Source organism: Oncorhynchus gorbuscha, linkage group LG04 (assembly GCF_021184085.1).
Source record: "Oncorhynchus gorbuscha isolate QuinsamMale2020 ecotype Even-year linkage group LG04, OgorEven_v1.0, whole genome shotgun sequence".
Classification (NCBI taxonomy): Eukaryota; Metazoa; Chordata; class Actinopteri; order Salmoniformes; family Salmonidae; genus Oncorhynchus; species Oncorhynchus gorbuscha.
This window is the reverse complement of record NC_060176.1, coordinates 58,605,546-58,631,635: the sequence shown is the minus strand read 5'-3', so window position 1 is coordinate 58,631,635 and position 26,090 is coordinate 58,605,546. Positions and strand designations below refer to the sequence as shown.

Sequence of the window (26,090 nt, the reverse complement as noted above, 5' to 3'; positions counted from 1 at the left end):
AAAAGCTATGCTGTGCTCTAACAGTGAGAGTTCGTCAGTATGGGCCACAGGAGATATGCAATAACATTGTTATAAAACTGCACAGTCAGAGTCCAGAGATAGTTTTTTTAAAAACAGACCAAGATGAGGTATTCAATACGAAGGGACGTGTAGGCCTATTCCCCTGTTATGGGGTTATCAAGGATTTTTATCATAAAGCTACATCTGAATCCAAAATATATATATATAATGTACTTAATTAGCATATGATTGTTTTACTTTTAACAGTGGAAGTCCCACTTTCCATCCCGTCGAATCCAGATGACCAGATGATGAGTTTTGAATTAAGATGTCTCAAATTACCCAGAGAAAATACATACATTTTAGTCAATATGAATCTCCTAGTCTCCTGGTATAGTGTTTTACCATGTCATAAAGAACTGCTAGAACACTATTTACTGTTCCTCTGAGGTCTTGAAATAAATATTTTAAAATGTCAGCCAAACATAAATCCAACTCCCTAATACACTGGCTACATACCCTGCCAGTTGTTCCATGATTAAGCTACTATAACAATACATACAGTAGGTCTATAATGCCTACTCATCTTTGAGCTGAAAGCTGGAATAATAATGCAATAAAAAAAGACTTGTATACTGATCTCATAAATAAAATTGGACAAAATAAATCTAATGAAAAACACGATGGAATCGTAAGTGACTAATAGGGAGACCCAACCACAACTGCCATTCACTGTAACCCAGGCCTTGATAGATAGCTTGAGCAGGTCTGTTAGATCCAAACATAATGTTTACAGTACGTAATGTTTAGGCCAACCATGGCCAGTACATCACACTCAGAGTGTGTGCTTAGGTTATTTAAATCACAGCTGTTAGCTAAATAACACACCACTACAGGGTTTCCTGGACATTCATTGCGTGATGCGTTTTAATCTTATATTTCACTGCACAGAGCGATTTAAAGTGTTATTTCAGGATAAACTTTTACTGCCAAGACACTATCCATTTTATTATCTATTAACTGACTTAGTATGCAACCTCAACTATGACTAAAAAACACATTTACATCTATACTGAACAAAAATATAAACGCAACATTCAACAATGTCATTGATTTTAGTTACAGTTCATATAAGGATATCAGACAATTGAAATAAATGTATTAGGCACTAATCTATGGATTTCACATGACTGAGCAGGGGCGCAGCCAGGGGTGGGCCTGGGAGGACATTGGCCCATCCACTTGGGAGCCAGGCCCAGCCAATCAGAATTAGTTTTTCCCCACAAAAGGGCTTTATTACAGACATAAATACTCCTCAGTTCCATCAGCTGTCTGGGGGGCTGTTCTCAGACGATCCCGCAGGTGAATAAGCCGGATGTGGAGGTAATGGGCTTGCGTGGTATCATGTGGTCTGTGGTTGTGAGACCGGTTGGACATACTGCCAAATTTTCTAAAACAATGTCGGAGGCGACTTATGGTAGAGAAATTAACATAAAATTATCTGGCAACAGCTCTGGTTGACATTCCTGCAGTCAGCATGCCAATTGCTCCCTCAAAACTTGAAAACATCTGTGGCATTGTGTTGTGTGACAAAACTGTACATTTTAGTGGCCTTCCATTGCCCCCCAGCACAAGGTGCACCTGTGTAATAATCATGCTGTTTACTCAGCTTCTTGATATGCAACACCTGTCAGGTGGAGGGATTATCTTGGCAAGTGCTCACTTACAGGGATGTAAACAAATTTCTGATCATAATTTGAGAGAAATACGCTTTTTTGTGCATATGGAATATTTCTGGGATCTTTTATTTCAGCTCATGAAACATGGGATCAACACTTTACATGTTGTGATTATATTTTTGTTCAATATACTTTGTCAAATGGACTGGTGCTGACATGTAACTAAACAGTGATGATATTTCATAATATAATGCCAAACAAAGCATAAACAAATTTAAAAAACATAATTTTACTGTACACATTTTCAAGGTTGCCAAACCCTTATATGGTAAAGAAAGTTACAACGGAGTCAGCACTCTCAGATGAGAATAGGCCTCAATTTTCAAACCATATAATTCAGATTGAATACATTTACATAATATGTAGTATGTGGTATGGCATAAGTAAAGCATCACTAATAAAATAAGCTAGAACAGTAGATGTAAATTAAGATACAAATCTTTATCCACTTCAAAACGATGAACTCCCAAGACTACTAGGCTTAGTAGAAACACATTTTTTAGCAATTAAACACTGGAAAACTATTGAATACAAACTGTGGGATATCCACTGCTGACAACTGTGAAACCCACTGCTGTAAAAATGATAGAGAACCATTTAAACCTAGATGATAGATGTGGGGAGGCCTCCCTGCCATTTACTCCATTTTAGTCCAATTCATTCCCAGATGAACAATTTGGACCCAAGCTCACAAAACACTAACACTGTCTGCATTGGCCTCTAGCTGTAGCACAGCTGTATATCTCCCCCTGCAGATGCATATTTTAACACTATGGGGCCAGCAGCAATAACACTGCAGAACATTAAACAGAACATTCAACTGGGTCTGAGAAGGAAAAGGGGCTGCTGGTAGTAAATGTACTTTGTGTTACTTAGAGTCAGAGTAATGTGGGACAGCTCAATGCCAGCATGGCTCCTTAACCAAAAGCTCAGTGAATGAGATTCCACAAACTCAGGTTTTTAGCTGCTTCTGGTTATGTTATCCTGCTATTTAGGAAACAAATTGATACTGCATTTCACCATCAGCATCCATATATTTTAAAAGCTAAACAAAGGAAATCGAAGTACAAAACTAACAGGACTATCTGTTTAATAAGTATTGTACCGAGGGAATAGTAAATTATGTCATCTTCCTAGTCTCTGATCTTGAATACTTAATTCAGTGGCATCGCCTCCTCCTCTGGACTCAAACATAAAAGAGAGCAGTAAGTCTATCCACATGCAACCACTTTAAAATCAAAGATCATTTCTAGTGTAACCTCATATCCTCCTCTAAATAGGCTACTCAATGACATCAATATAGAAATGAAGAGCATCAACATTCAGGCTATGTCTTTCACCTTGTCACACTGCCTTTGAAGTGTAATATATATAACTAGGCTTAATAAAACCACAAGAGGAAGAGTAGCCTATAGGGCCAGGAGTTTTTCCTGGCCGATCCTCTCATGATCATGGTCCTGTGCACCTTCACAAACAACAAGCGGATAATAGCATGAAATCTCTCCTGTTGCTCTCCTCAATCAATACATAGTAAGTAAAGTTGCATACACTACTGACATACAGGTATGCTGCAATTCTACATCAACAGGGCACTGCCATTCATGTTAATTCTCTAGCACCCTCTGGTGGCATTGTCAACACATCAGCTAAAAAGGAGGGGCATAGTCAGACAAACACTACCATGGTTACTGATCACTGTTCTATTTAATTTAACTAGGCAGTTAAGAACAAATTCTTATTTTCAATGACGGCCTAGGAACAGTGGGTTAACTGCCTTGTTCAGGTGCAGAACAACAGATTTTTATTGATCTTGCAACCTTCTGGTTACTAGTCCAATGATCTAACCACTGGGCTACCTGCCACACCGATAGAATGAGAGGAGCACTAGAGACACACAGGGGAGGAGACATGCATATATAGCTATGTAAATAAGGATTATATCATGGTGATGGATAATGCAGGGAAGATAAGCTGACCTCCATGACAACCAAAGCAGTATCCATAAACACTAAACACCAGAAGGCAGTGGCTTGGACTCACTATAAACTCTAATAACGCCATGACTGCCATTAGCTCATTCGTCATAGGTTCTAGTCACCCAGCAGCAGAGGCTCAAACGGTTAAAAACAACAAACCTTCATTCTGTGTGTGAGCTGAGGACGGCAGACAGGTTCTCCTTCGTGCTTCAAGCTGAGGATCTCGGTAGAGGTAAGACAACTGCTGTAACCATATCAACCCAGAATAAAATTCAGTATACCTTAAAATTATAATTCCACCATCACAAGATATACAGTATATTTGCCCATTTGTAACATACACTGAATCTGCTTAAAACTGGCATGTAATCTGTGCTGTACTATGAGATGTTGCACCACTGATTCCTCTTATCAGAACCTCTTGGTGTGGCTCTTGCTTTGATAGATGTTGAACAGACCACTAGCAGGAACAGGTGAAGAGGTGGGACCCCAGGGGTCCATCAGGGTGAACGTGGAGCTGCAGTACAAGCTGGGAGAGAAGACCAAGGCACGGCTGCAGGAGAAGGGGGCACGGTGTATCGAAGAGGTCACCATTAGAGAGCATTACTACGACACAGACAGCTTCCACCTGGCTTCTCAGCAGACCTGGCTAAGCAAACAGGGCAGTCAGTGGAGAATGATCATAGGTAACAATCCATACTCTTCCAACAATATGCCACCAGAGAGTCAGGCTGCTGGCTCTGGATGTCCCTCTACAGTCTGGGGAGAGAAGCTATGTGTGGATAGAGATGAAACAGAAGGGACAAAGGGCTGTGAGGACAACCCCCTTTCTATTCCAGAGATAGGACAGATCCAGGGTCAGTCCTGTCCTCCTGCACCCCAGTACAGGGAGCTGACTAGCCACACTCCCATCATCCAGCACCTGGCTCACCTCTTAGGGGTCCCAGTGAGAGATCAGGAGAGCTACAGCAGCACTGAGGCCATGAAGGCCTTCCTGGAGCTGGCAGGGATCCAGAGTTATGGCAGCTGGACAAGGGCCAGGAGGATGGAGTACAAGCTGCCTGGTGATGACTGCACACTGGTGGTGCAGAAGAACCACAGCGTGGGAGGATCTGCAAACAATGAAACTGCACTGGTGTCCATGAGGGCAGACATTTTACATATTGGCCATGAACTGGAGAAGATGGAAAAAGTGGCTGCAGAGCTTGACCTAAGGCCCTTATCTCCCAACTGACCATGTTACAAGCTACTGTGTATCGGTTATCTAAGCGTTTCAAACAGAAGTTCATGGCAAGAGGACAATTGACCCAAATTATTAAATGTTTATCTAGGTTGGTGTCTAATCCATTTTACAGTTCAGGTTGTTATTTTCACCGTATGCGTATGTGGATGTTGTTAGTAGGCCCACCTACGAATGATAACAGCATGCACAAGATGATCAACGTGTTGCATGATGCACTTGCTATTGTGTTGCGCGAGAAATCATTATCGCAATGCCTGTGGATAAACAAAAAGTCAGTAGCTAGGTTTACATCCATTTGCAACAGATTTTCATGCGAATATTCTAAAATCTACATAAAATAAAATATTTTCCCAATAGAGATGTTTCCATCAAACTGACTTATCGTGGAAAAAACGTCTGTGCATGATGACATAGGGCACATAAAAATACCTTTTGAGGTTACATTTCCTATGTAGTAATGAAAACTATAAGTTAAATGGGTTCCGATCGCATTTTCAACACAACTGATGGGTTTTGTCACAAACTGTCGTTATATAGCAAACGTGCCCACTCTGGCCTTGGCACGTGCGCTCTCGCCAACACCTTACAGATACAGTACGGGTAGGTTACCTACATTTAAAGGAGCATCAAACATATCAAGTGCACTTTCACCACCCTGTGAGTTTGTTATGTTCTGTTAATTACTGATGTCCCCTTTAAGAGTGGAGCGCCCTTGGTCATACGCAGTCTTTTGCTCTGTTATTCTTGTACTAACTAGTTTTAGTAATTTTGAAGCTACAGTTCATGTTCTTGTATTCGGAGTCTTTCTTGTTATATAAATGAGTAATAAAATATAAGACACTACAACGTTAATAACATTTCATGTGTAGCCTAATAAACTGCTTGGCTTCCCGAGTCGTATTGGGAGGACCACAACATTGAGTGACTCCAAGTTTATTTCGATATGGTTATTCTATAAATATGAACATAAAGTTGTTTCCACTGTAATTTCTCGCATAATTCATTTTACCGACACAAAAAGATCCCACCATGTCGAACGAACAAATTGTGTCACTACCATCAGCCAGGTAATGACTTTTCATGCATCAGGTAATTAATTCATCCTCATGAAATGTTTGGATGGAAACCTTGGCTAGTGAGAGACTGCTTGAATTCAGTAAAAAAAATGTTCTAGTTGTCATAAAAATTTAAAAAAGCTTTGGTAATGTAGCTAGTGTGCAACATCTACAATTTTTTAAATAAAATGTTATGTCACATATGCCAAATACAACTGGTGTAGAAAATTAATTGTAAGAAGAATAAAATACACAAGAATGGGAGTTATATTCAGGGAGTACCAGTACCATATCAATCTGCAGAGGTACGAGGTAGTTGAGGTAGATATGTACTCGAAGGCAGGGTAAAGTGACTATACATCAGGATAGATAAGAGTAAAATAAACAGAGTAGCTACAGCAAATGAGTGTGTGATGTCCCTCTGCTGGCCAGGTCATTTCTGCAGTTTCTGCACCCAACAATGTCTCACCTACAACGTGCTCGCCTCCACCTTTAATACAATAAAATCACTGGACAAGGTTGCCAAATGAGCATCTTTATTTTACAAATAAAAACACATTCTGTTGACATTTCATAGTATCAAAAAAATTTTTTTTTTACAAGCTTATGAACCAAAATAAAGCAGCACAGAATGATTATGAGTAAAGTATAATTTGAATAAATATATTTTTCATGCTATAAAATAAATTCAGAAATGGCAAGTTAAAAGTTAAAGCATCAGCTCTAGCTAGCTTCATTTACTTCATCATTGTACAAAACAGTAGAGTTGAGGTTCACAGTTGGGTTGTATGTAGAACGGACTAGAGGCAGGTGGACGGACAATGGGCCAAACTAAAAAGGTCTCCCCTGTTCCTCAGCATTGAAGCTCGTCACATACATGCAGAGTGGGAATGGAAAACATGGGTTCAGTGAGACCCTTGAGGCAGAATGTTTGGGAACCACTGACTGAGGATTTGTTTCCCCACCTGAATAGAAGTGCACGTTGAATTCTACACACCAGCTGTATGCCCAGAGTGACCACTTTATAACACTAGTATAAGCCCTGAGTTCTACTTAGTTTTTTGCTATATGATCACATACTTAACCAGATACCACAGAATGTGAGAGACAAAGGAGTTTCACATCAAAGAGAATGAAACAGGTCAGTCTAAACATTTAGTTAAAGCAGTACTGACCACTTCCACTCTGACCCGCTAAAACTATAGTCTCAGTACTCGAGGGGAAAGGGAAGACCTTGAAATTTTAGCATGAAAACAGATTGCAACTCCTACTATGTGGCTGTGCAGCCCAAAATCCCTTTCAGTATTTGACACAGATGGAGGTGCAACTTTAAAACCAGTGGGGTTTGACGGAATCACATGTTCAGCTTTGCGTTTCAGTTCACTGATCGTTTTAGGCTTTGGATGCCTACTTAAAAGACCAGAAATACCAGTCTCACCTAATGAGCATTTTCACCTAACCGGTCCAAAGATTCACAAAATATATAAAAATAAATCTATATCAAATTGTCCTCGACCTACTTTAGTTCTACAGCTCCCTCACATTCAGCTTTTGTTTGAGAAGTGAAAGCCCGAGAACTAGATTAGTCTCATTGATACCAATATATCCCCTTTAAAAAAAGATTATTGCTTTTGTATATTACACAGTGGAGAAAGGCTGAGAAGCTATGGAAATCTATATCAGTGTTCATAAACTACCTGAAGTTAATCAGTTAAAAAAAAGTAATTGAACGATCTGCAAATTCAAAAAGTAGTCCAACAGCCTTCCCTGTAAACACTTCCTTTTGATTACTTCTGGCCCACAAATATCGCTCCCCCCACCTTTAATATGAATAGTTTTGAACAAACAGAGTGAATGCAAACAAGTGTCAGGTTCAGTTGGTTGGTGAGTGTTGGGGCATTAGTCATTTAAGTTTATAAAAGCATTTAAACAAAATTACCCCTCCATCCCCCTATAATTAATATATATGCATGTATATATATGTGGTCGTTTGTATATAAAAATCAATAAATAACCTGACCAGACTAAAAGCACCATTTATGGGGGGCGGGAAGGTCCCTAAAGATAAAGTAATCCCTTAAAAAGGGGAGACTAGAATGATATATCCCTCTGGAATATGAATGTATCAAAGACAGGTTATGCTATTTCTAAGTACATGCCAGATGAGACAAAAACAAGAACTAATGTTAAGTTCCAAAAACTGCCATCAGCATTTCTAAACAATTTTGTGGGTGAGTGATGTGCAATACAGCTATAAACGAGCACGTTTGCACTTTTTTAAAACACATTTCTTAATTTATTTTTATTTTTAAACCTGCTCATTCTCAACAAGCTGTTCCCCTGGCCAGATGTAACAAAATTAATCTTGAGAGGGAAGAGTCTAGCTGTACTCTCCCTTCTCTGAGACTGAAGGAGATCTTAGATTGTCCTCAGTGCTAACAGAAAGGATACAGTATACATACAAAACAGCCTCTGGAGAGAGGAACAGAAGAGCTCATGACTGTGATTAGATGCCACGAAAGTCCCGATATAATAAAAACACAATCCATCACATTATCAAATGAATACAAGTATCAAAAAGGGTCTGATGACAAGGAAATGGTATGGCTGACTAAAAACGAGGTTCCCATTACCCTGCTAACTTAAGGGCGCAACATGGGCATGTATCTCAGACATGATTCTCCGTGCCTATTCCCTTGTAGACATTTAATTTTTGCATAAACTATTACAATTTTTGATTTATTTTTAAAATCCAAATTAAAAGTGAAGAAAATCAACAGTACTTTATCAATCCTTTGTCCTCCATCCTTTTATTCTTTCCATTGGAAGGCAGGCACAAAACAAATGTCTAGTGTAAGTGTCAGATGCTTTATATCCACAGGGATATACAGCTAGTGATCGTTTGTATGGCAAGGCACAGATCAAGATTCAAAAGCTTCTTTTTCTTTAAAATATTTCTAGGATTTGTATGGTTGGCATCTTAAAATGACAATGAAAGAAACAAATTTCAATTTTAGTACTTATGGCTTCATACATTTCTTTCATGATATGACTATCATATCTGGCAACATCCTATGTGGGATTCAACTGCATTGTGTTGTAACAAGACAATCTGTTGGAAATAGCAAGGAATTGGAAAAAAAAGTATTATCTAGAAAACTCATCATGCCTCTTGTCGGGCCAAATGTATAGACATACCTTTGGAGAATTATCTACTGGGAGATCTTTGATTTGACTCCTGGCTCAATAACCTATTAAAGGACCATATTTTTACATGGTAAAGTATACTGAACAAAAATATAAATGCAACATGTAAAGTGTTGGTCCCATGTTCCATGAGCTGAAATAAAAGACCCCAGAAATTTCCCATAAGCACAAAAAGCTTTTTTCAAAAACCAAAATGTGCACAAATTTGTTTACATCCCTGTTGGTAAGCATTTCTCCTTGGCCAAGATAATCCATCCCCCTGACAGGTGTGGCATATCAAAAAAGCTGATTAAACAGCATGATCATTACACAGGTGCACCTTGTGCTGTGAACAATAAAAAGCCACTAAAATGTAGAGCTGTGTCACAACAATGCCACGTCTCAAGTTGATGGACCGTGCAACTGGCATACTGACTGCAGGAATGTCCATTAGAGCCGTTGTCAGAGAATTCAATGTTAATTCTCTATCATAAGCCGCCTCTGTCCTTTTAGAGAATTTGGTAGTGCATCCAACCGGCCTCACAACCGCAGACCACATGTAACCACGCCAGCCCAGGAAATCTACAGCCGACATCTTCACCTGCGGGATCGCCTGAGACCAGCCACCAGGATAGCTGATGAAACTGTGGGTGTGCAAAAGCAAAACATTTCTGCAGAAATTGTCCCAGGGAAGCTCATGTGCGTGCTTGTGATCCTCACCAGGGTCTTGACCTGACTGCAGTTCAGCGTCATAACCGACTTCAGTGGGCAAATGCTTAACTTCGATGACCATTGGCACGCTGGAGTAGTGTGCTCTTCGCGGATGAATCCCGGTTTCAACTGTACCGGGCAGATTGCAGACCGCGTGCATGGTGTCGTGCGGGCCAGCGGTTTGCTGATATCAACGTTGTGAACAGTGTACCACGGTGGGGGTGGGGTATTGGCAGACAAGCTAAGGACAACAAACACAATTGCATTTTATCAATGGCAATTTGAATGCACAGAGATAACATGCTTAAATACTGAGGCCCATTGTGGTGCTGTACATAATTCTTAGAAGCTGAAAATGTCCCAGTTCTTCCATTACCTCACCAGACATGTCAACCATTGAGCATGTTTGGGATACTCTGGATCGACGTGTACGACAGCGTGTTCCAGTTCCCAACAATTACCAGCAACTTCGCACAGCCACTGAAGAAGAGTGGGAAAAAATTCCACATGCCACAATCAACAGCCTGATCAACTCTATGCTAAGGAGATTTGTCACACTACACAAGGCAAAACGGTGGTCACACCAGACACGGATTGGTTCTGATCCACGTTCCTACCACCCCCCCCTTTTTTAAAAGGTATCTGTGACCAACAGATGCATATCTGTATTACCAGTCATGTGAAATCCATAGATTAAGGCCTAATGAATTTATTTAAATTGACTGAATTCCTTATATGAACAGTAACTCAGTAAAATAAAAAATGGTTGCATTTATAACTTTGTTCAGTATCGATTCCCCATTCTAAAATCAGTAGGGGGACAGAGGGACAGAATCAATAAGAGCAGGGTTAAGACTTTACAGATATGGTTCTGCAAATGTGCAGAGTGCATTACCACATAGAGCGTAACATAAATATCCCAGACTTATCCAAGACAGAGGAAAATAGACTGTGGCTGACTTTGGACAACACTGTCAAGCATATGTTCTGTTGATGGAGAAATACACAAATAAATCAAAAAGGGAAGGGCCTGTCACTGATCAGCAAGCAATAAGACATGGAGACAGTGAATCAGATAACTCACTGAATCACAGAAGGGTCCTTTTGGTTGTAAACGGAACAGTTTACAACAGTATCTGGTGAAACAATGAGCTAACCACATGTGTAGTGAGCAGTCAGTGGAGAAAAGACTGCATTGGTGACCTAACATTACACAATATGGAAATACATGCAAAACTGCACAATACCAATATGAAAAGAAAATCACAGAACCAAGTTCTGCCAAAGGCAAGGGGATGGTAATGTGATAAAAAAAAAAGATGCAGCAAACAACCGAAAAATAACAAACAGGCATAGTAAATGGTGGTGCTACATTAAATGAAGAGGAAATTCTCTTGTCCACACCCACCTGGACCTCTGGGCTTTTTGGGACATTTCTCTCTAAACAGTGAGCCTGCTAGCTCCTTGCAATACTGTAATTATAGTTTTGTGTGTTCATGTGTAAAAACTAAAAGATAACAGGATACAAGGACGGCAACTCACTGCTGAAATAGCAAGTCAGCAAGCAGAGGGGTGATGGAGCAAAATGACTGTTGACAAAAAGTGCTTTTTAAGGATCAGCTTTCCACCTGATCTTAACCGCACCTACCAAATAAAGAGCTTGATCTGGGCTAGGACGTTAGAGCAATAATTATCAGAATTTAGGCCCATATTATTAAAAACTTATCACACAATAAGAATATTGAAATCCCATTCGCCACCTAAACTATGCCATGGCATTGTGCATTGCAATGCTTAGCCATGTAATGCAATATACATCTGACAAACACAGCCTACCTCCCACCCCAACCATAGTGTGCATTAGTGACTTATGACGATATGAAAAATGGAATCTTTAACAAAAGTTGTGACATTCATCCAACCGCTGAGCCCTGAAAGCCCAGCTAATCTCTAAACAAGCAGAGCACCATCCCCGATGCCAGCAGTGCCCTATGATTATTATTTACCAATTAACACTGAAAAAGCTAGCTACCAATCTGTTCTCAAATGGACTTACACTGACTGATGCAGTAATAATTTGATCATTGACTTTTAAAAAGCCTATTTCTGTCACAATAAACTGATGGTCACCAGTCACCACTGCTCTTAACTTTAACTGCCACTATTTTACTCACAAAAAGTGCACCATTACTTTGGTTCACAACCTCATCTCACAACCCTCTACCCTTTGTCCATCAAACTCTTAATTTCTAATGAAGCATCAATGAGACTACACGCTTTCCCATTTTATCCCCTCATCTCAACAGTTGTGTCTGATCAGGAAAAGGCAGAAACAGTCAATTAAAACAAAAGAGCAGAACAAGAGTTCTCATGAAATGGAGTGAACAAAAACTGCCATGACAAGATGGCGGATATTCCCTTCTCCCTGTTTGCATACTGTGAGCATATTGATTCCATGCACAGATCCAGGGCAGCGCTGCGCCTGCTGTGCCAAGCTAATGAGGAGAACTCTGCACTGAGCATCATCTCCACACAGATAAAAAACAGTTTCACATAAACAGGTTGAGAATAATTAACTAAACACCATCAGAATGGAAGACACTCCAATGATTTTACTGTGTCGGGCTCAATCATTGATCCCATGTCGATTAATAGATAGAATCACATCTGTAAAACACACCATGGCCAACTGCATGTGAACTTCACTGGGTAAAAAAAGAGACAGATAAGTGGAATCTGCTCCTGTGTGTTCTGAAAAGCAAACTAGATCTTGGCTATAGAGATAGTGGAAATCATGTAATGTATTGTGTTCTACTATTGTACTCTATCCACTGTCCTTGAGCTTGCTCAATGAAAACATACAACATACTTAATATTTCTTATGCACCATTATAAAGTGGGTGGTTTGAGCCCTGAATGCTGATTTGCTGAAAGCTATGGTACATCAGACCATATACCATGGGTATGATCCCTTAAATATTTTGTAAATGTTCTAATGACATTGGTAAGCAGTTTATCACAGCAACAAGGCACCTCAAGGGTTTGTGGTATTTGGCCAATATACTCCGCGTCGCATTGTGCGTAAGAGCACTTAACCGTGGTATATGGACCTTATACCACACCTCCCCGGGTCTTATTGCTTAAATATAGCAAATCCTTTCTTCGACCACATTACATCCTTGTTGACCATGAACTGATGGACAAGGTCCAGAGTTCATACAACCAGCAAGGAACATTAGTCTACAGTATCAAGGCGTTGTGTTGAGACTGAGGATTGATCTTCTTAGAGTTTGGCAAATATAACACATAGACCATAAAACAAAACTGTTTGTTTTTTTAAACGGAAAACACTTCTGATCCTGTTAGGTTCTTAGCTATGAGGTAGAACCTGGTGGAGTTTCATAAAATACTGTCTGTTATGAGTATGTAGTTGTATCATGAGGTATTGAACAGATATGTCACATGAAGCTTTGCACTTGCAGAAAAATAATTCCTTGTGAGTAAAGTGACCACCTTTGGCCACATGTGCAAAAACAGGTCAGGTAAAAACTTGTGACAAGCAGCAGAGCTTTCATATTATCAATTATTGCAACATGCCTATATTACTCTGTAAATATGTTTTAAAAACATGGAAAGATTAAAGAGAAAACAAAAACAACAAGGAGGCCTTGATTATTGAGGCCACCTTATCAATCGCAAGTTGATTCTCCTTCCTTTTGAAATAATCTATTTTTAAAAAGCACCCTTTTCTTTTTCTATGTTTCTACTTTCACTAAAAATGGACAGGCAGAAAACCTGGAAGTACAAGGTAGATGCAACATTTGAAGGAGCCGCTTCCAAAAGAAATTCTAAACATAAAAAAACAACAAAAAACAAAACATGTTAAAGCTTCCTCAACCAGAACAGGGGCCTAAAAATCACACCTGGATGCCTGGGCTTCCTCAGGGCTACACTTTGAGCTCTCCTCCATGTCAGTGGCCGGAGCCTCCTCAACATACTGCGTCTCAAAGGCCATCCCCTCAGAGGCATCCTCTGGGTCTTTCTGACCAGAGCTCCCCTCCGTTCTCTCTGGAGAGTCCATGTGATTGGTGCCCTCTGTGGCCCCCAAGTGCTTCTTCCTCAAGTGCTGGTTGAGAGTTCCCTGGAAAGGGAAGCACTTGCCACAGATCTGACAGTGGAAGGGCTTGTTGTCCGTGTGGCCGCGGATGTGGTACTCCAGCTGGTCCTTACGAGTGTACTTCTTGCCGCAGAACTTGCAGACAAAGGGTGTGATTCCCATGTGCAGGCGCATGTGGCGGTCCAGGCTGCCCTTCTGATTGAAGGACTTGCCGCAGTAGATGCAGAGGAGCCTCTCGTTGTAGGGGTACCACTGGCTGCGCAGGCTCCGTTCCTGGACGTCATTCTCAAAGCCTGCTTGACCCAACACTGCTTCGCTGCTGTCCTCTGCGTTTCCTGGTTTGATCTGACTCAGGACCTCTGCTGGGAAGGCTACAGGGGGGCGCTTGGCTCTGGCCCGGCCGCCCCTGAAGCCACTGAGCATGGAGCGGGAGGGGCTGGAGCTGCTGAGGCTCACGAAGCAGGGAGATGACAGGCCTGAGTAAGTGTAGCCAGCTGCCTGGATGACAGGACCATAGGAGCCCACACTGACAGCCAGCACCTGCTCTCCATCCACCAGCTCTGTGTGGTAGCCATCGTCGCCTGCCGAGGAGCTGTCGGAGTAGCTGGGCCGGTCCGTCTTTTCCAGCTTCACATGCACGTCTGTCACCTGGCCGTCCTTCCCAATCAGCTCCACCTGCTCAGTCTCTCCCTCCGTGGCTGCCTCCTGCTCTGACACACTGTCACTGCTGCCGCGGTCTGACTGGCCCTCCTCCTGGTGCCGCGCCCTGCCATGGCCTTTCCCTGCTGCTAGCTCAGAGCGGGCCTCTATGCTGTGTCTGGAGTAGTAAGGGGGGGAGATCTGTGTGGGGTTGATGAAGAGGCTGCTGTCTTTAACACCGTTGCGGCTGGCCTGGGAGCCCTCGTCTGGGCTGGTGGCGCTGCTGATCTTGGAGTGGATTCCCTCCAGGATCTGGGTGCACTTGTCAATGACGGCCTGCATCTGCAAGAAGCTGGCTGCTGTGAGGAAGCTGATGACATCTTTGAGCTGCAGGGACATGCGGCCAGTGTAGCAGAAGGCCAGCAGCTGCTCAAACACATCAGGGTTCTTGATGACGGAGATGGACAGGCCGCTCATGGTTCCCAGGGCTGAGTGGTCGCGGAAGTACGGTGAGCTGGCCGCCAGCACGGCCTTGTGGGCCCGGAACGGTTGGCCCTGGATGTGAACGATAATGTCACATAGCTTCCCCTGCAGACGCAAGTCGTTGAGCTGGTTGAGGACGGTGTTGCTGAACTCTGGCACGTCAAACTCTATGTAGGCGCTGCCGTCATCCATCTCTTGGATATGGCTTACCAGTTTGTAGACAACCTGGCAGAAACAGAAAATAAAACAATCATTAGGACTAAGAATCAGGATATATCTGAGAACACCTGCATGCAGTCACAGTTTAGTTACTAGTGCATTTCAAGTTTCATTTTCACATACAAAATATCCGAAAGAACATTGACAGTTAACATTGAGGTTCATTTAACATATTTTACAAATAAAGTCAGTGTGCCACAATAGCCAAATAGCAACAAGCATGTTTTATAAGCAAACTTTGGCTGTCTGTGCCAGAAATATGCCAACACTAAGAAACCTGGCTACAGCCAATAGAATTTCACATTCACACTGGCCTGAGAAAATACTGTATGCTTTCAAAATGGCCAGTACAAGTTAGACTAACCTCTCATTCTTTGCCAGAAAAAGGCATATTTATTTTATATATATATAGCATTTATTCAGATAAGAATCGCCTGGGCAAAAACGTAGTGCATTTGACATATTGCAGTAATAGGCATTGAGAGTCAAAGCCTAGTTCAGCATTGACCCGACTGACTCTCATAAGAGAACAATTTGGAAATCTCGATTTGAAATAAGATCCATTCAGCAGCTGGCCAATTTCACAGTAATTTGCCAAAGGAAAGACTGTAGGGATAACTGCAGCCTCATCCAAGTTTGGAGATAGCCTGCAAAAGCATATTCATTCCACCCATTCCAACTTGTGTTGGGAGTGCACAAGTTAAACACACAAACGCACTCAGAAAACAAGTAATATGCACCACAGAAAAACAACTAACGACAACAAAAAATACAAGCAGATGTTTAATCTGGAGTGAAAATCCAGCACGAACAAAGCAGGCCCTTAAACCTTGGAGGTCAGAAGAGATAGTACTGCAGCATGGTAGTCTGACACAATTTGAAATGAATCCATTAGAAGGAATATGACACGAACTGTAGTCCTCCATGTGGAATAGAATGCACTCTAAAAGCATTTCTGCATTTTAATTACACTAGCATGTCATTTTATGCATTTTGGCAAAGAAAGACGAAAATCTGGTTATTTGGCAAGAAAGTGTTAGCCAGCCCAGCCTAGCTGTAAATGTCAGAAAGTCACTTTGTTACAACCAGAGCAGGACTGAACACTGCTTTGTAAAGGAGATCAAAAGAAAAATGCTGTAGCCTACAACATAGATGGAACTACCTTAACCATTCTCTGAGGGTTGAAAATGCAGGCCAGGGCACTGTAATTACCAATGGGAAATTACAGTGTTATGGATGTGACATTTCCACACAGAATGAGAAACAAAATGTCTCACAAAATGGACTTATCATTTCTGTGAGACATTTGTAAAACCCTATAGGGGAAGAGTAGACACAAAACTCCAAAATTATAAGTAATGCCACTTTGAAAGTAACGGAACAAAACTTACATTATGTATGTGATGGAAATGGACAGCCATTTTGGGGAGAATGGAGACACCAGCTAAAGTCAAACTCAAAGTCTTAGGGTAAAATATTAATAGCCACTTTGAAAGTATGGCTTGGATAGACACAAAAACAACAAAAAATTGTCACATACTTTAGAGAGGAAAATGTACCGTTATGCATGGGAAATTCTCTGTTATGGATGTGACACTGTGCGAAATAATTGTTTATATTTAAATAAATAACAAGTATCTTGAATAGTTATTGCATAGGATATCAAAGTGCACTCATGTGTCCCATATTAATTAAGCAAACATAAAAATGCATTCAGAATTCTTTATTTGGAAAAACTCTACTTTCATTACGAATTAGAGTGCTGCATACCTCAACAATTATAGAAATATTTGTACTTTCACAATAACACTAGAGGAAAATGTTATGGATGTGACAGAGTCCCAAAAGACAAAATGAAACTGCAATCCATTTCAAATGTACAAAGTTTTAGTAATTTCATTCCAGATCATGAATGTTTTATTCAAAATATTAAAATGTTGTCAAATCACCTATTGAGTAACAGAATATACATACAAAAACTCAAACTCAAAAGTTGCTTTTATAAACTCATGCGTTGCGTTAATCTCACATCCTTTAATATGCCAGCATAGGCTCTATGATACCCCCTCCACGTTGTCCACAAAAGGACACAGGGACTGGACAACTTGACCTGCAGCCACCCAAGAACTGTATTTCAACAGCATCAGAGTCGGTCTTTATCTGTTACCAATTCCACAAACTGCCTATATATACACTGTGTATACCAAACATTAGGAAACCCTAAAGGCTTAAAAATATTTAACTAGGGATGCACAATATATCGGTGAGAATATCACAATCCGTCGATATTAGCCAAAAATCGGCCCTATTGTCTAGTTTAACGCCGATGTGCAAAAACCGATGTCAAAGCTGACGTGTACACCTGGATAACGTAGGTAGGTAACGTAATCAAGCCACAAAAAAATACAGGGCTACATGTGCAACACAGCATTCCTAACCTAGCCCACAATGTCTGCTGTGTGGACCTATTTTGAAGTTTCAAAGGAAGATAACAAAAAGGTCATATGCAACGTTTGTGCTGCTATTATTTCCAGAGGTGAGAAAGTGAAATCTTTCAATACCACAAACCTAATTACTCATTTGAAAGTGCATCATCCCCCAGACGTTCAGCAACTACCTAGAACAAAAGCAGAAAAAAAACTAAGCGCACACTTCCAACAACTAAACAAGTTCAAGTCGAGCAGTCATTTGAAAGAGCAAGAACATTTCAGCGAGACAACTCAAAGGCAAAATCCATTAACGCCAAGATAATGGAATTCATTGCCCTTGACAATCAACCGTTCTCTGCACCAGTACACACTACCAAGTAGGCGCTATTTTTCAGATGTTTCCTTACCGGAGTTACACAGTATTGTTGAATCGCACATCAGCGAGCTACTTGCTGTGGGCGACACTGCTACTAGCTTCACGACTGACATTTGGACCAGCGATGTCAGTCCCATGAGCATGCTGAGTCTGACAGCACAATGGGTCGATGAGGATTTCGTACTGAGGAAGCCATATTGCATGTTCAAGAATGTGCTGGTTCTCTTATCGCTGCTGCCATTTCAATGGCATTTGAGAACATGTTTGAAATCCCCAAGAACAAAGTACACAATGTGCTATGTGATAATGCACGTAACATGACAAAGGCTTTTGAAGAATGCGGAGTTGCCAGTTTTCCATGCATGGCACACATGCTGTGGACGAAGGTGTTTTGGCCCAACACAGCATATCTGACACAGTGGCAACAGGTAGGATGATAATAGGTCATTTTAAACACTCACAGCTAGCATACAGCCACCTGCAAGCAATACAGGAGCAGCTTGGAGTGCAAACGAAAAGGCTTAAGCAAGAAGTTTTCACCAGAAGGAACAGTACTCTTTACATGATGGAGAGCCTGCTGGAACACAAATGAGTGTTTGGCGTGTACGCAGCTGACTGAGTTACCTGCAACAAATCAGTACAAACCAGTGGACTCATTGAAAACATGAACACACTCCTAGCTCCAGTCAAACAACTGACTGGAGAAATAAGCTCTTCAACTGCGTCTGCAGCAGACGTGATACCCTCTGTCATGGCATTAAAACGCCAGCTCAACAAAACTTCCAACACAGACCGTGGGGTTAGAACTTGCCAAAGTACTCTACCAGACGCTGTGAACATGTGATTCGGTGGTATTCTCTCTGAGCCTCTTTACTGTGTCGTCACCATGCTCGATGCTAGGTACAAGGACCACTACTTTGATGCAGACAAGAAACAGGGTTTACGTGAAATGTTACAGAGACAGCTGGACAAGATGGAAACACAAGTATCTTGGTGCTCTATGTACTAGTGTGGACAGTGAGCGCCTTTTTTAGTGCAGCTTCACACACTATAGACGAAAAAAGAAACAGACTTTCGTGACAAAGCCGAGCAGGTCTTCTTTGTGAAGAAAAACTTCCCCCAAATGTTAAACTTGTAAATGGGCAGTCATATTGTAACCCAGACATCTAGAGTCACTGGAAACAATTGTACTAAGACGAATGGCTTTTCTATTGTTCATTCATGGCAGGTATAGGTCAAGATTTTCAATTAATTTAAAAACAAAGCAATTGTTTGTTTATTTTATTTTTTAAATTCCTAAATGAAAGATGAGCTGGTGTTGTAAATTTTCTCTCAATTTACGAGTCAAGTCAGTTGAGCACATTTGTGCCATTTATTGAAGGTTATGATAGCCTAGAGACAGTCATGTTTTCAAGTAGTCAAAGCAAAAATGATTAACTGCATTTGAGTTTAAACCAATACTTATTTCAAAGCATGTTTAGGTTTCTCCATATAGTCAAGAATGGATAGTAAGAAGAACCACCAACACCTTAACCATCTTTGTAATGCGGTGCAGCTAAAATATTTGTGTCATGAATACCTGTTGTGCGATAAAATACATTCACGGATGTGTAATTTTTCCCATTAACTGAACATATGACACTTTGTTTAAACTATTTAACTGTACTAGAATGCTTAAAAGGTTGCTAAAATGTTAAATATCGGTATCGTTTTCTTTGGCAAGGAAAATATCAGAATCGGCCAAAATTGAATATCAGTGTTTAACACGTCTCATCCCCTTTATCTACACTGATTTGAAGTGAATTTAAGAAGTGACATCAATAAGCGATCATGGCTTACACCTGACCAGTGTAAGACATGGAAAAAACAGGTGTTCTTAATGTTTTGTAGACTCAGTGTATACCTCTAACCCTAGACTCAAGGAATGATACACCCATTTCATTCCCTTGTTTATTTGAGCTAGCTGGACTCATTCCTCACTCATCCCTACTATATCGTCTTTCCTATGAAGGGTTAACTTCTTCATTTTCCTTACTGAAATGGTAATAAAAATACAATTTTTAATTGAATTATAATCTACCAGTGGCACAGGGTTTGCACTTTTGTAGAGATTCTGAGACTTGACAGCTACAGTTCACAAGCATGTGCATTGCAGACTACACAGATACAGATCAATATTGTCACTGGGGGGTACCTGTAGTTACTCAAGGGAGTAAACAACCTCAGCATGACCGGTGAAACTTTGTGATGGATTTTTCAGACCTTAATTATGTTTTTGAATTTAAGATCTTTATTATGCCATGTGATCACATGCAATGGGGACGGCAGGGTAGCCTAGTGGTTAGAGCATTGAACTAGTAACCGAAAGGTTGCAAGTTCAAATCCCTGAGCTGACAAGGTACAAAATCTGATGTTCTGCCTTTGAACAGGCAGTTAACCCACTGTTCCTAGGCCGTCATTGAAAATAAGAATTTGTTCTTAACTGACTTGCCTAGTAAAATAAAGGAGAACGCATGATTGCAGTTCATATGAGAACGTGAGTACATGTGAAACAGATCACACACACACAGATAAAGGTTGTCTGCTAGCTTGTTTGCAAACATAAACACACTTTGGAAGCAGTAGGAAGGGCATGAACATTCTATCATGATTGTGTTATGCAGTGTTGCTGACTGGTGAGTCATTGATGTGGGTCCATATGCTTAGAACGAGTACTGAAAATACTTATTTTGAGAGTTTGTATCCTACTTTGTAGTAACAATAACATTCAAATTGGCAAATATAAAAAGGTCAAATGTCGTCTTTAATTCAAAATAAACACATTCAAGGTAAATATGAAAGTAGTTTAATTAGGAAATAAGCTATTTCACTTTTTCATGCTCAGGTTGACCTTAATATGGAATTGCTCAAATGTATTCTGTTTTAGCCACTTGGCCTGAGCAATTTGATAAAAACTGGTTTGTCTGAGTCGGTTCTCCAGCTCTGCCCTCTTCTGCACATTGACTCGGTACTAGTACCCCATATATATGGCCAAGTTATCATTATTCATTGTGTATTTATAATTACGTGTTATTACTTTTCTATTTTCTTTCTCTCTGGATTGTTGGGAAGGGCCATAAGTAAGCATTTCACTGTTAGTCCACACCTGTCGTTTACGAAGCATGTGACAAATACAATTTTATTTCTCCCCCCCAATCCATCGGCCCCTCTCCCAGCTCTCCCCCTTCCTCTCTCTGGCAATTCAGCATGATCTTCTGTCAGCAGTTTGAGAATGAAAACACTTTCTCCAATTGCCAAGGCTTGCCAAGACACCTGTCACACTACCCATATGTTCTCATCCTGGCACAGGAGACTGAGGGGGAAAGAAGCAAGATGGAGAGAAAAGGAAAATGGAGGTGCAGGCTTACATTATTTTCACTCTGCCATCATGAGGCTTGCAAATATTGTGTGCATATTAAACCTATCAGTGGCCTATGCCAACACCATGCATTGCAAGCTGAACTGAGAGCCAAGTTGAAGGGCAGCCAAAGAATGTATGCTCTGTGGCTGAGCTGAACCCAAAGGGGTGCCGGTCACATAAGCAATGTTAAAATGGACTGGATGGGAAACACAAACATTCACTTTAATTTAGTAGGTCTGATTAAGTCCAAAATGAAAGATCCAATTTATTGTGGGTCTGTGACTTATGGCTGAACAAAAGACTACACTTCAAAGACAACCTCCAAAACCTGCCCATCAGCACTGGCAAACAAGCAAAGAATGCTTACTTCAAGATAACCAGTATTTTGCAAAACAGTATGCAGTCCGACTCAAGCAAGACATGATACAGCAATATGAGATGGGCAACAAATAGTCTGCAGAGTGGGAGACTTCTGAGAAAAATTTATTTTGTGAATTTGGAGGGGGATAATGTGTGGGGATTAGTTTATCTGCCCTGGTGTAAGCAGCATAACATGCAAGCACATTGATGTATTTTAAATTTGAGCATTGGAAATAACAAGGAATTAATTAATAAATGTAGAACTGACCCACATGAAATTGGGTTTCTGGGTTGATTAAGACATGAGAAAGAGTTCCATTATCCATTAGCCTATAATCTCCTATCATCTGTGTAGCAGGCTTATTAGAATTCCCCATGCATTGGAGAAAAAGCACCAGAAGACAACGCAATACTTTAGCTACTAGCCTAATCAAAATGCGACCAACACCACGAAAATAACACCCCACTTGGGATGTCACTACCTGCCTCATTCTAATGGCAGGTCATCACTAACCTCTGCTTATTTCAATTACTGACATGGACTACTAGTCACGCCATTCAGCAATTACATTTAAATGTTTCCACATTTACGTTTAGCAGATGCTCTTAGCCAGAGTGACTGACAGTACTGAGTATTTTAATACAGGTCCCCCTTGGAAATCAAACCCACAGCCTTGGCGTTGCTAGTGCCATGCTCTACCAACTGAGCTACACAGGAGTACCATCTTTGTTCAGTAATCTCTGTTCAGGCCAGTCCCTTTGGGTAAATAACATTTCAATGACCAGAAACTGATAACCAAGCTGCCGTGGAATAACTGCAGCACAATTACAAGTAGCAAAGGCCTAATTAAAAAATGGCTATTACAAAATTAGCAAGGGAAATCAGGATTTGCATAGGCCTATTTGCTGGTCATAGTCTAATCAGTACCAAAAAAAAAAAAGACTTCCCTGTAAGTCGTTGCGCAGAGAAGTCAAATCCTTCTCTTTTATACTCACCCAAACGGAGCGCTGAGCTGAGCAAATCCAACACTATGCTAACTAACCTACTGGTAATAACTATAACTTCCTTAACCTGTTCTCAAAGACAGATGACCCAATACAACATCAAGCATATATTTATCCCAAATAACTACCCACCATTGAGATGTCAAAACAGACAATGTTAATACATATGTTTTGATAAAGGAATTAAAATGAGAACCTCACATCAAGGCTATTACTGCTTTATTCAGAGCCAGACCTCCTTCGTCTGGCTATTCCTAGCAGTTTGCCCTTGTACTGCTCAATCAACACTGATGGCAGAGGCAGACTAAAACCTTTTAAAGCTTATCTTAATGAGAACCATGACTGTAAATGCAGGGTTTAATGTGTGCAAAGTCAATGTTACTCACGCACAAGGCTTAATTTGGTTTGTCTCTGTATATTCTGACAAGCCATGCAGTGAAAATATTCAGTGGTTGAGTAACTCCTATAATACTGCAGCACAATAGAAAACCCTAGAAGGTTGTATGGGCTTCAAGGGTGTTGTCTTTCTGTCTTCCCTTTCATGTGAAAAAAATAAACTATTACAATGCACTACCCTTTGAGTTTGTGGTATGGCTCGACCAAGTCCAAGTTATTGACAAAGTACTGTATGTGCATTAGCTAGGGAAAGGGACACACACAATTGTACTGTCTAACAAGTTAATATAACTACACTTGAATTCAAGGAGAATGCAGGTGAACTGGATGACCAGGTGACAATGCACTTCGTACTGCTGTGTCCTTACATCATGTCTATAACTAGTTTACAACATACAACCAGACTAACAGTGGTTTTATCTGGCATTTTATCAAGGTCAGATGCTCCACGTAAAGTTGACAACCCGAAAAAAAACAGACCAATCATGTGTTTTTTAAGCCAATAGCCTACATTTTATATTTCTGTATTACTGTTACAATGTTTGTTTACTATCAGTGTAGCTAATTTGCATGCTATTCAGCTAAATGCCTAGCTAACTATCACCTGACAATGCAGGAACTAGGCAACTTTACTTGCAACACAGTAATTTAGTTAGATACTAGCTAGATAGTTAGTTTATTAGTTACATGTTCCACAGTATTTCCCCACAAATGTCACCTACCTACCTAAAGGCAAGTCACCTTTCCATTTCCACAAAAACGTTAATAATGTAATAGCCATTGCTTTGGATCCATGCGTAACGTCATCTAACGTTAACGCCCAGTTCATGTAGCTATCTTGATACACTGACAAGATAATCCTGTCGAGAAAAAGTGTGATTTGAACAAACGTTAACTCCCACTATATTTAGAAAATTAGCTAACGAGACAGACATTAGCTTCGAAAAGTTGCAACGGCATTATTCCGTGTCTGTCTAGAGTCGAGCAAAGTTTGTTGCCGCCCGAACGGACGTTAACGTCAGCCTGCAACAAATTCTGACAGGCTAGCTAGCTTCTAGGTGGCTACATCCTACGGCATAAAAACACAAGACTGGCACACTTGGGGCTAGCCAAAATAAGTTAATGTTGGTTAGCCAGCTAACTAGGTCTAATTGACGTCATGTGGCTAAAGTTAGCTAGAAAGCTATGTAATGCAAAACTAACCTGTGCGGGCTGAGACCATGGCTCTTAACAGATATCGAAGAGAACAGGCAAATTCCCCAAAAATGTGCTAGGCGTATGCGCCTAGTGTTACCCACGTTGAACAGTTAGCGCGCGCTAGAGTAGAACCGTTTTCACCAAATGACACAAGCAGCAGCAACATCGTTTTGACGATGAGGTTAAATTCGATTAGTGTCCAAATCAATGTTTTTACTCTGTCGAACTCACCTTTTCTCGATCAAACGTCACCCATTCCCCCCAGTAGCTCGCTTTCACTAGAGGAAGGCCTCCCCCACTCCAGCTGTGTCGGTAGCTGCAATTTTTTTATGCAACCGGAAGTGTATTATGTTTCGAGCCCGACCTGACAATGATTCTGTCTGGGCAGAGATTTGGATATAATGACGAGATACCAAATAGTGTGGATATAATGACAAGATGCATGTCCCTCCGCCCTAGCAATTGGAATCGTTGTCCACAAAGCGGCACCGCGGGCTGTCAAGCTCCAGCCTATCCTTTCTTTGCATTATTGTAATTATTTTTGAATATTCGATGAGGGTTGTTGACGTCAACCGCTTGTATTCAATAGTGAGAGATGCTATGTGCTGCTACGTAGTTGGTGGTGTCCGGTGCGAGTCGCAGGGTTCATGTAGGAAACACAGATGCTGATGAACGCATGGTGATGGTCGACGTGTTTTGTGAGATGAGAGAGAAGGCGGTAGGTGAGGTGTCTCCTCAGCTGTTTACCATCGCCACTCTGACAGGACATGCCATGGGACCCAACTACTCTATCATCATGGACAACGGAGCTGCCCATCTCTCTGGCAATGCCCATCAGTGGCAGAAAGCGGGGAGGTTCTGTGTTCGAATCCAGGCTGCATCACATCCGGCCGTGATTGGCAGTCCCATAGAGCTGGCGCACAATTGGCCCAGCGTCGTCCGGGTTTGGCCTTAAGTGTAAATAATAATTTGTACTTAACTGATTTTCCTAGTTGAATAAAGGTAGTAAAAAACAAATCTGGCGTGAGGACTATGACTTCTATAAGGGGATGTCTGAGTATGAGGATATTCTGCAAAGCAACAACCTGACATCTTCTGCTATACACCCCGCGGACATCAGACCCCCGCTGCCTTCCTCATCATGGCCTCTGGGCTGAACAAGTACGGTGTGGACTCTGGCACTCATCTGCCTTACATTGACATCGCAGGTTCTAGTGGCTCTTTCCTTGGCTGGTGTCCCCACCGGAGCTCAAATCCTCGCCATGGCTACCAACTACATCCTGCCCAGTGCCTATCAACCCAACGACGCCCTGCCCAGAGCCTAGCAATTCGATGATATAAATAGAATGTGTCGAATGGACCCTATTTTTCCGTCTCATGTTTGTCACATAGAACCGTCCTGATAGTGCCAGTTCAATTGATATGTTGCACAAAGTATTCAAGAACAAATATCCAGCAATGCTGTGATATCGGCAGTTCATTTCAATACCTCTCCAAGATTATATTTATACAATTATGATACTGTTTTTCCGTCCAACCTCAAATGTAAAATGTTTGAC

General features: G+C 41.1%; 2 protein-coding genes across 2 annotated transcripts; one reads left to right on the top strand and one right to left on the bottom strand.

Annotated features, from left to right (window-relative positions):
* Positions 1-3,752: 3,752 nt before the first annotated feature.
* On the top strand, positions 3,753-5,606 carry si:dkey-191c17.2 (uncharacterized protein LOC100005628 homolog). The gene is made up of 2 exons (XM_046345331.1): positions 3,753-3,947; positions 4,161-5,606. Exon 2 carries the CDS (start codon positions 4,161-4,163, stop codon positions 4,947-4,949), a length of 789 nt encoding a protein of 262 aa, XP_046201287.1. The 5' UTR covers positions 3,753-3,947; the 3' UTR covers positions 4,950-5,606.
* Positions 5,607-9,441: 3,835 nt separating this feature from the next.
* LOC124034361 (zinc finger and BTB domain-containing protein 34-like) lies at positions 9,442-25,102 on the bottom strand. The gene is made up of 2 exons (XM_046347462.1): positions 24,763-25,102; positions 9,442-15,374 (listed from the first exon to the last, which is right to left on the bottom strand). The coding sequence occupies exon 2, from the start codon at positions 15,339-15,341 to the stop codon at positions 13,821-13,823; it is 1,521 nt and encodes a 506-aa protein (XP_046203418.1). The 5' UTR covers positions 15,342-15,374; positions 24,763-25,102; the 3' UTR covers positions 9,442-13,820.
* Positions 25,103-26,090: the final 988 nt, after the last annotated feature.